This window comes from Rhagoletis zephyria, unplaced genomic scaffold (assembly GCF_001687245.7).
Source record: "Rhagoletis zephyria isolate East Lansing unplaced genomic scaffold, Rhagoletis_zephyria_1.1 Rzeph_scaffold_00877, whole genome shotgun sequence".
NCBI classification, from domain to species: domain Eukaryota; kingdom Metazoa; phylum Arthropoda; class Insecta; order Diptera; family Tephritidae; genus Rhagoletis; species Rhagoletis zephyria.
The window spans coordinates 83176-95101 of record NW_016157961.1 but is presented as its reverse complement, the minus strand read 5'-3'; the positions used below and the strand labels follow the sequence as shown (position 1 = coordinate 95101).

At 36.2% G+C, this 11926-nt stretch overlaps 1 protein-coding gene across 1 annotated transcript; it reads right to left on the bottom strand.

Moving 5' to 3' along the window:
* Positions 1 to 2202: 2202 nt before the first annotated feature.
* Positions 2203 to 4672, bottom strand: LOC108361896 (uncharacterized). Its single transcript, XM_017614670.1, has 2 exons — positions 3179 to 4672; positions 2203 to 3105 (listed from the first exon to the last, which is right to left on the bottom strand). The coding sequence occupies exons 1-2, from the start codon at positions 4496 to 4498 to the stop codon at positions 2248 to 2250; spliced, it is 2178 nt and encodes a 725-aa protein (XP_017470159.1). The 5' UTR covers positions 4499 to 4672; the 3' UTR covers positions 2203 to 2247.
* Positions 4673 to 11926: the final 7254 nt, after the last annotated feature.

Here is an 11926-nt window from a genome sequence, read left to right as displayed (position 1 = left end):
AGTTGCTAAACCACCACCGTGTCCATTGCCACAACGAGATATTATCAAAATGGTAAAGAACACCATTTGTGGAAAGAAAAATTTTTGAAGAGCTGTTGGAGAAATAAACTCTCTTTTCAAAATCAAATCGTGGGCCCTTTACATATCATGAAGACCTAGTTAGCAAATATGACTGCCAATGCATTTCTTAAGTCGAATTGATTTCTAGAGGATGTTTGGTGCAATGTTATCGAATCAGAACCATTAATAATAATAATAATAATAGATTGATGCTTACACATATGTTAGTGTTTGGCCGAGCTTCTCCTCCGATTTATGGCGTGCGCCTTGATGTTGTCACATAAAGCGGAGGGACTTAAGGCACGTCCACATACAACTTTGGCGTTGCGTTGGCGCTGGCGTCGCTTTGACAGCAGCGCGAGTAACGCTCGTGCTTGCTACAATGAACGCTTAGCAGAGAATACTTTGGTCACTAAATAAACATACTAGCGGCAGGTAAATCAAAATTTTACATCAATAATTGCATTAAAAACTATATTTCTTGCCCGCATTTGATTAAAAATGAAAATTAAATCACATAATTTTGATTATTTAGAACAGCTGACGAATGACGCGCGCGAAAAGTTGAGAGTTGGCCATCTTTCTGCGTTGTGTTGGCGTTGGCGTTGCCCAACTCGCCGACTCCGAACGGCGATTGTATTTTTATGAGAAGCTGTTTTTCATGGCAGAAATACACTCAGAGCTTTGCCATTGCCTGCCGAGGGACGACCGCTGTAAAGAAAAAAACCTTTTTTCTATATTTTTTGCGATGTTGCTTTGACCAGAGTTTGAACCCAGGTGCTGCGGAGTGGAAGCGCGCACTGCTTACCACTATACCACAGCGTCCGTGCGGAATATTATAAATTTTATATCGCGGCGCGTAAAAGATTTATAGAAAGCGGAGAAGACTCTTTAAAATATTATCATAAAACATTTTTTCTGAATTTTTAATTTTTAAAATAATATCTTCTTAATTTATTACAACCAAAGTCATGTCAATTTAAAAAATTTGTCTTTAAAACAAAGCAAAAAAAAACGTCTAAGAATACGAAAATGCATGCCTTTTTGAGAGGCTAGATATCAATGTCCGCAACTGTATATTGAAAATACAAATGTCATTTGGCTTATGGCATGTGAATTTGTGGTTGCTGCACACAACAAATTGTATTTATTGATCAATATTATTGAAGATTTAACGAAGATTTAACTTAAATCTACTGCCTTTCGAGAGTTAATCTCAAAAGATTTAACGTTAATTCCCGTCAGAGGGCTAAATCTGCATTAAATCTCATAATGGAGACATACTATAAACATTCTTAGTTTAATACCCATATTGCAACATTTAATTTATCTTATCAATTAAATTAAATTAAAATTTTCAAACATGTGGCAACCTCCACCAAAATATTTTCGGCTGCAAGCCTTCTTAAACCCCTTTCTTTTGACAGTCATATTGCAATATTTATCTTAGCTTATCAATTTCAATAAACTGCAATTTTCAAACAGGTGTAAACTCTCTAATTTTGTTTTCATCAATACATCGGTGAAAACTGTATTCAATTTCATGCATTAGTTTTAGAGTGAAGTACGTACAAACATACAGACACACAGACAGACAAAAATTAATAAATTGTTGTTTTGGCTTCTATTGCTAATTAATATCTTTAATGTACAGACATCGGCCTGAACCAATTTTATTATATGTACCTTAGGGCGGGTCGATTTAAAAATCGCTCATTGCTCTGTGAAAATCGTATTCTAGGGATCAAAATAAGAAACGTTTCCGAAGGAACCATACCTCTAAAACGAATTCTGATGTCCCCCAATTTGGGTCGAACTTTTGGGTAGGGGCAAATTTTGAAAAATCCCACTTTGACCCATTTAGAGTGCTCCAATCGAGTCCAAATGTATGACCGACCCCCACTAACTTTGGACGGCCGATCCACCCATGCCAGTGGCACACCCCCTGGAACTCCCCTGGGGGGTTCCCCATACAATCATTTCAAAAAATCACCATTTTTGGCCTTTACATGAAAAAATCAGCTAAATGGCTATGTTTTTTCTTTATTTTTATTTATTTATTTATAATAATATTTATTATTTATTTATAATAATATCTATTTTTTCTCTTAAGAAATTTATTTAGTCAGAACATATGTAAATGAAAAAATTAATTTAAGTGAGTTATAGAAAAGAAACTAAAAAAAATTATTGTTTGAAGTCTTTTTTACTTTCAAGTCTGGGCAATTTCGCACGGCTCTCTAATGTCGTCGCCATAACAGCCTCTACATTTTCCGGTATAACCCGTTTGGAAACGCTAGCTAGCAATTGAACATGTCGTTCCGTTCCTTGTATGTGTGATGGAATTTTTGGATCATTAAACGGTGGATCATCTTGATTTAAATATTCTTTCAATGTATCGTACGGAATGCTTCGCGTGAATGGTGGTTCAAATACGATATTTATATCATTCAAATTGATCATTTCCGTATAACTTGTGCAATTAAAGTTTATATCTGGTTTTTTATAAACTCTAAGTTCCATTGGCTCGTCAACATCGGTTCGATAGCGTAGAATTTTCTTGATGGCACAGTCGCGCTTTTCTTTGCTATCATCAAACAACATTGATAACAAGATATTTTCCGAATGCGCATAATATGAATTATCTTTAATTACTTGATTGACAATTTTGCGTAAACGAGGTTCTAGAAATCGTGACCAACCAATGAACTTGAAAAATAATGCACTGCCGTACACGACAGAGCTGTAATACTTGATATTGAAGTACATTGGCACATAACATTTAATTATAAATTCAACCAGAATTCTTAAATTTGCATCTGGATTTTCCGTTGTCACATATAATCGCAATAATCTAGCGGCCTTGGTGAGCCACCGAGAATGTACAATTTTCCCTGGTTTGATGTTAGCCAGATCCACCGGAACCACGCCGCTAGAAATTGCATGGGCCATGTCGTATAAGTACTTCGAATCGGTGGAAAATTCAATTTTTTCTGGAGCAGGGGGCATATTTTGCAACTCAATTTTCTGGAAGCCGTCCACCACCTGAAAATATATAATAATAAAATAATTAAAAATGGTTGACAATTATAATAAATGAGTGATAGCAATAACTTACCGGAAGAGTTTCACAAGTTTCGATTTGACGGCTCAGTTTTCCGGTTGCCGATCTTGGTCCAGTGCTGGTTGATTTATCCAAAGCTTCAAACAAATGCCGAAACGGAAGTTCGTTGAAGTGTAGAAGGCAAACGAACCAATGCAATGGTCTTTTTAACAGCAATTCGAATCGTCGTATAATTCCACCGTGTGGGCCAGTGTTTGTTGGCTCACCGTCAGTGCATATTCCAATTAATGCATCCAGTGATATATTTTTATCGTTGAAAAAACCATTTAATTTGGTTGTTTTGTATTCAGCGGTTTCATGTTCCAGTCTTACGTAACCAATCAATTCAGAATTGGGTTCTCTCAAAATAACAAGATGAGGTTCTTTTACCATCCTAGTATGATACTTCTCATCAATTTTATCTATCGTTAAAGTATCATCTTTTCTGCCATCGAATGAAAACGCTAACAAATTGGTATCATCTAACCGTTTGCGAAGCACTTCTTGTCTGCATTTCTCTTTTTCTCTGCGAACTTTCGATTTATCCATGATGAGAGGTTTCCCATGCTTATCTTTAATTTTAAAATCTTGCAAAAGAGCGGTTCCCAATGCTGATGCTACTCTGTCAGGCACACCAAATCTGTCACATACCAAGGCAAAGTTAAAACAATCGTATCTCTCTGTGTATTGTGAACTTGTGCTTCTATCCATATCTTCTTGAACCGGTGGCGGTGCGTATGTTGAATCATCGGGATCTTGGTATGTTGGCATTGATGACATAGACGTTGCTCCTTGCTCTTCAGTTTCCATCACAAATGCATCCATTGTTAGTCTTCTCTGATTATGTTGATCGTGCATGAACTCTTTGAGGCGTTCGGGAACCCAGCCGCATGCACATGGAGCTGCCTTCAAATCGCATTTACATGTTCCAATGTAAAAAATTGTTTCCAGAGATTTTACATACTCTGTAAATTGTTGGGTGTTGTTTCTTCTCTTGATTTGCTCTTGATACTTGTCAAGCAATTTATTCAATTTATTAAATACACTTTTTTTCAGCATTATTTCCATACCAAGTTTTTCCCAAATTCCAATCAACTTATCTTGTACTTGAATAGTGAATGATTTATGGGAAAACTTTTTTTGTTCTGTTTTAGCACGTTCGCTTAAGTAAAAATAATATCTCAAGATATCCAGATGGGTTGGTAAATTAAGATCAGTTAAATCAGTAGACACACCAAAAACAGTAACATCATGCTTGGGTATATGACTCATTGGGTTTTCGATAGTTGTTGATGTAGTTGCTTCATCTTGCGGTGTAGAGGATGGTGGATTCATTGTAAACTTTTTGATTTGGAATGGTCACTTCACTTATTATTTTTTTTGAAATATTTTTTTTATCTGAAATTAGCACTTCACACTTTGAGTTCTTCACAACGACTTAATGCATTCACAAAAACTGTTGCGTTATATATGGTCTACGAGACGAGGTAATAAGAATGACATGGTAATTTCAATTCTACCTGCTGTGTCTTGTGGTGGCTTAAAAAAAACAACACAAGCAATTTTACGATCTGCAATTGTGTCACAGTGATACCTTCATTGTTTAAAAGGGTTGCGGTGCATTCCAGTGATACCTTAATTGTTAAAATGGTTGCAAAAAACGCGCATTTCTTAAGAAGGTGCCTTAAAATACCCACAAAAAGGGTTGTAAAAACAACCTTCATTTCTTAAGTAGGTGCTATAAAAAAACTACACAAGTAAGTTTACGACATGCAGCTGTGTCTTAAAAAACGCACACAAGCAATTTTCCGATTTGCAATTGTGTCACAGTGATACCTTCATTTTTTAAAACGGTTGAATAAAAAACCCACACAACTATGTTTACGACATGCAAATGCATCACAGTGATGCCTTGGTTTTAAAAGGGTTGTAAAAACGCTAATTTCTAATAATTTTTTTTAATTTCTTTTCTATTACTAAGTTAAATTCATTTTTTCATTTACATATGTTCTGACTAAATAAATTTCTAAAGAGAAAAATAAACTCCAAAAAGAAAAAACATAGGCATTTCGCTGATTTTTTCATGTAAAGTGCAAAACCGGCGATTTTTTGAAATGTTTGTATGGTGAACCCCCAGGGGGGTTCCAGGGGGTGTGCCACTGGCATCGGTGGGTCGGGCCTCCAAAGTTAGTGGGGGTCGGTCATACATTTGGACTCGATTGGAGCACTCTAAATGGGTCAAAGTGGGATTTTTCAAAATTTGCCCCTACCCAAAAGTTCGACCCAAATTGGGGGACATCAGAATTCGTTTTAGAGGTATGGTTCCTTCGGCAAAGTTTCTTATTTTGATCCCTAGAATATGATTTTCGCAGAGCAATGGGCGATTTTTTTGCCTCCCCACAAATCGACCCGGCCTAATGTACCTATAGATTTTCGGCAAGGAATAAGCGAGTGGATGAAAAATATATAACGGTAAAAATTACCCATATATTTATACATATGTACATAGATATTTGTATGAAAGAATACACACAGGCGACGACTCTAGCCATTGTGTGTCACTCCTTTAAGTTATAGCTGAAATTTTTTTTCTTCAGAACAAATTATATACTATTTGATTTGCAGCGCCATATTGTAGGTATTTAAATACGAAATAGATATCATAAATTAATTCTTCTTTAGTAAATATCAGTCTGCATATTTACTTTGTACTTATTAATTAAAGATATCTTCTTTTAAAACTGCGCAGGCTCGAAATTCATTAATAATCCGAATATGCTAGGAACGATGTAGAAAAAAATCTATCCATACAAATTGGCCCGCCCTAATGTACATATAATGTATGTATTGCAATCGATGGGTAATAGTAACACAAGTTAAGATCTATCTTCACAAATCAGTGGCGTATCAGTTCAGTATCATTGCCAATCAGCATCGATCAGTGATACCAATTCACACACATCCGTGGTATGTCGCCCGTTACTTTCAATAAAATGAAGTTCATTGAAACCAAGATGACTTATTTTACTAATGATGAATTGGCAATTATTGCCAAATTATATAATTCTGGATAATTCCGTATCAACTCGATTACATTTCCCTCCATATCAAACAAAAAATGTAATAGATTAACGTCAGCTCGTCAGTGAAATACACAAACATATCTTTGCCGAGTTAAATACACTCTAAAATATATTTGTTTAAATTTAAGCATATTAGGAGAGGTAACCATGTAATGTATGCAAATTTGAACACCGATTTAATCAATTTAAACACTGCTTTTTAACTTTTAGTTGCCAAATGTATGGCGGAGAAGAAATTTGTAATTAATTTGTTGGATTCTAAACACTTAGGGCCGTTAACTTAACTATTTTCAAGTATAGTTAAATCATTAGTTAAACTTAACTACAAAAATTTCTATAGAATTAGTGTTCACAATTACACAGTTTACACATAAAATGTTTAACATTTGCTCTAAAATTTTTTTGTTTAAATTAACGCATATTACAAGAGGTAACCAGTTTCCTCCCCTAATGTGTGTAAATTTACAGGCCGTGTTAATAATATTAAACACTATTTACACATAAAGTGTACTTAATTTTTATTTTTAGTAGGGAATGTATTCTTGCGTTAAAAACGTTTGCAATTTTAAACATTTCCTGTGTATATTTTAAACATCTCATGTTCAGAAATCCAGTCTTAAACATTTTATGCGGATACTTACACAGATTTTGGTTGAAAATAAACACTTTTCAGTAGAAGTTTTATATGCAGTTTTTAGAGGTTATAAAAAAATTACGGAACGAACACTGAAGCAGCACTGACGCTAAAAAACGGCGCTGTGGAGGACCACTCTATTTGGGACTGAGGCAACAATATTATATTTTCACTGACACCGATAGGTACGGCACTGTTGTGTGTAGAGAGACTTTTATTGTAAAAATCACCTATATAATAGATTTGGGGTCGATAAATAAACACAGATCAAATTCCGATTGCATGCTGTCGTGCCAGAGCGTGAAGGTATCGTTTGTATTCGCGCCGCCGCTACTATTCTCCGTTCGCGGGCCATTGCCCTTGCGGCTCTCGTTTGTCTTGACAAATTTGGTTTAGTTTTAGGCATTTTTAAACACTTCGCACTATTTTGATATTTTAAGGATTTTTTTTTTAATTCAGTAGCAAAATTCCACTTTGTATAAGCCAAAAAACTCAGCAAGTGCGTTAGCTAATTTATCAACTTCGCGAAAACAATGTTCCGAATACATACCATCGTTTAAAGTACAAAACCGCGTTTTGTCATTCTGCAAAACTTCGCAACTGGCATTTGCTGCCGAAAATTGGATTTGCTCACACAGGCTCTTGGCTCAATCCTTATCCATTCGTCCTGAAATATACTAGCCAAAAATGCGATTGCTTTATAAAAAAGATAACCATTTTGAAATATGAGTGTTTTTGCTCTCTAGAAATCAATTTATGTAAACTCAAATACGCGGTTTTGCATTATCTTGCGGTTTTGCATTTTGTTGATACGCGGTTTTGTATTTTAAACGACGATATTTAAATCATTGATTTGCTGTTGTTTGTGCGTGAGACTACAGCGGTGGAAAAAGGGAATTCGGCTAGACAGAGGTAGGATTCTCATAAAAAACAGGGCTAAATTACTTTACCATATCAATTCTAATTTGAACATACTTATGTACATATGTATGCATGTATTCAAATCTAATTCGATTGATTGAATGTTGATCTGTTGAACTTACACTCAACTAGTGACATGCTTAATTTTTCGGTATCCAATACTCGGTAGCCAATACTTCCTTCTCGGTACCCGATACCGATTCTTTACATTAAACCTTCGCCATTATATGCATTTCAAGTTTAGAAAAAACTTGCATTACTAATTTATATGATATCGGCTAAAACACTTAAACTTATCGCAACAGAGAATTCCTAGTTTATCAGTTTTAACATTAGTCGATCCAAGGAGATTCTGTAACCAGTTAGCGACAAGTTTCGGATCGATATCGCACTTGTTGACGTAAAAATATTTCATATCATACGTCAACAAAACCGATACCGATCCAAAAATTGTCGCTAACTAATTACAAAATCTGCCCCAGGCCTACAAAAATGATAACGTCCGATTCGGCTGTAACAAAATGCTTCAAACAAGTAAGAGTTTCTCTGTATTATGGCCTCTAACCGACATATATACATCTTTCATTTGAATCAGTATTAAAAGCTCTATTGGCTCCTACATTCGGGTTTTTGATAAGCGAGTCTCCCCTGAACCGTTTTTTTTTTCTATATTTTTGGCCTATTTGCGCTTTTATTCGAAGCCTAAATGCTTCGGTATCGAGTATAGGGAGTATTGGATACCTTTTAAATCGGTACCGAAAATCGATCAATACTTAAAAGTGTTGACTCAGCATATCACTACACTTAACTATGTTTTGTGCAGAATTTGCATGAAGCAAAACAGAAATTTGCTCTTATTTATTCTGCATACTACTACAGCGATGTAAAATTAGATTTCTGGTGCGTAGCGGCAACTTATTTTTTCACGAGCTTCATCTGTATGAAATAAAGGAAAAGCTGAAGATCAATGTATGTATGCCACACCAAGAAGCTTACAGTGAGCATGTGCCGATGTTGCAGCAAGCAGCATTTTGAAGTAAAAACAAGTAAGAAAGTCTAAGTTCGGGCGGAGCCGAACATTAAATACCCGGCGCAAGTATTAAATATATATTTTTTCACCTTTCCGAAACCTTCCGCTAGATGGTAAGCCGGGGTGTATCAATTTTGAGTAAATTAGCGTCCTTCAATTTCGAAATATTGAAGCTTCAAGCATTTCTGAAATTTACCGTTATATGAGAAGCGGCCGTTATTTTAGTCCGATTTCAATAATTTACAACGTTTTGCTTATATGTGCCAAGCACAATAACCACACCGAGTTTGGTACAAATTGGTAGAACGGTTACCGATATACTTATATGTGATCATAAGTGGGCGGTGCCACGCCCATTTTCCAAAATTTTACCATAAACGTATTTCTTGGTAAAGAATTGTTGCAAGCATCAATTTTGAATAAATTAGCTTCAATATTTACTGATTTATCGAAGATTTTGTATTTCTCTAAATTACCGTTATATGGGATGTGGGCGTGGTTATTGTCCGATTTTAAAAAGTTTCGGCGATTTTTTATGCTGTACCAAGGCCAACAACTGTGCCAAGTTTGGAAGAAATTGGTGCAGCGGTTACCAAGATATACACATGTAACCATAAGTGGGCGTGGCTACGCCCATTTTCCAAAAATTTATAATATTCTTATTTTTCGTCTAAAACTTATTATAAATATCAATTTTGAGTGAATAATCTCCAGTAGTTACTAAAATATCGCAGTTTTCGTATTTCTGAAAATTACCGTTATATGGGAAGTAGGCGTGGTTATTGAGCGATTTTAAAAATTTTCGGCCATTTGGTATGTTATGCGAAGGCCAACAACTGTGCCAAGTTTGGAAGAAATTGGTGCAGCGGTTACCAAGATATACACATGTAACCATAAGTGGGCGTGGCTACGCCCATTTTCCAAAAATTTATAATATTCTTATTTTTCGTCTAAAAATTATTGTAAATATCAATTTTGAGTGAATTATCTTCAGTAGTTACTAAAATATCGCAGTTTTCGTATTTCTGGAAATTACCGTTATATGGGAAGTGGGCGTGGTTAAAGTCCGATTTCGCCCATTTTCAATACCAACCTACCTTGGATTAAGGGAAACCTACATACCAAATTTCGTTGAGATATCTCAATTTTTGCTCGAGTTATCGTGTACACGGACAGACGGACAGACGGACAGACGGACAGACGGACGGACAGACAGACATGGCTTAATCGATTTCTTTTTTCATCCTGATCATTTATGTATACATTTGTCTATATCTATCTCGATTCGTTTTGGCTGTTACAAACAACCGTTATGTGAACAAAATTAATATACCCTTGTGCACAAGTGCGCTCGGGTATAAAAAAGGAAATACGCGATGTACAGTGTCTGTTTGTTTTGAACGCAGCTTTGCTTGTACATAAATTTCGTTTTGCGCGCAGCACAGCTAGCACATAAATTTCTCTTTGCGCATGCCTGAAGCTGGCAAAGGTTCTTTTTTTTTTTCGCTGTGTATAAAAAGAGAAGAGAATAGAGAGCAATATGTGGTTTGTTGATTCTATCTAAACACAAACGAGTGAAAGGCAAACGGTCTAGCAATGCTTGGTGTTGTTGAACAATTTAATATTTAATTAAACGGACTTATTATTCAAATGTCATTTAAAAAAACCACTCTGTCCTATTTTGTTACAAATATGTTATTTTAAAGCTTAGGCGTGTCGATATGCCAAAATATGGTAAAAAATCATGAAATCCTTTTTAAACTACTATAACTCTAAAACCAATAAATCGATTGAAATATTTCTTCTTTACAGTTAGACCTTAAAGTGATTACTTACGTTCTGCATTAAAAAAAAAATTAGTTAGTTGTTTTCTAATATGACATAAATTTGTGAAACAAAAGTGATACTTGTTTTAAAATAAAGGCTGTAGGTGTGCATGTTCGCTGTGTGCCAAATGTACAAAGCTGCGTTAAGCGGAAAGAAGCAGTGAAAGGAAAGATGCGAAAATGTGTGTGTTTTTTTTTTCTGGGATGACGCCCGTGAAGAGGGAACTCTCATGAGTACTACTATACCGGCATAGTAGTATGCACGACTTGCAGCCGCACAACTACACCTGCGTACTAAAACCTCTGCACTAACCACTCTCCCCGCGGCACTGCCATTTAAGTTATTACCTCACGGGGCTGGTTGGCCAGCAGGCTCGCTACGTTATTTAACCGGTTCTAGCTTGTTCAGATCGCCTTAGATCTTTAAGAATTCCAGAGATGTGTGCGCACATTTTATGCCAGTTATCTGCTGATTCTAACATGTAGTCTACAATGTTGCTACCCTGTAGTATATTTCGGGTTTCAGGGGCATAGCGAGGGCAAAAGAATACTATGTGTTCCGCGTTTTCAGCAAGGCCTGTGCAAGTCGGACAGTGTGGGGAATCTCCATGCCCAAATCTTTTTAGATACTCTCGGTAGGGGCCATGTTCCGAAAGAAACTGTGTGTCAAGTAGTAGTTTAAATCTCCGTGGGCTCTTTCCAGCCAGTTTTTAATGCATGGAATAAGCTTATGAATCCACCTACCCTTTTCCGATTCATCCCAACGCTTTTGCCAGATCTCCATAGAGCGACATCTTTCCTGCTCTATAACTTCTTTTCGGTTTAAACTGGTACTTCCCGCAGATACCCGCTTATACACTCTTTGCATCTCGTTTGCCAGGATATCTACGGGAATCAGTCCGGCAATTTCGAAGGATGCTTCGTCAGATATGGTTCGGAATCCACAAATAGTCCTTAGTGCGCTTAGGCGATACACAGATGTGAGTATCTTCGCATGATATTTTAGGCTCATTGCTTCAGCCCAAATTGGAGCACCGTAGAGTAAGACTGAGCTGACCACTCTACTAAGCAATATCCTTTTACTATGTTTGGGACCGCCGATATTTGGCATCATTCTAGATAAGCATGCCTGTAAATTCGATGCTTTCTTTGCTGCATACTCCAGGTGGACCTTAAAGTTTAAACGGCCATCAATCATTACCCCCAAATATTTGATTGCGGGCTTTGATATTATAGTTTCTGATCCAACACTGAGTCTTATTGTCTCTA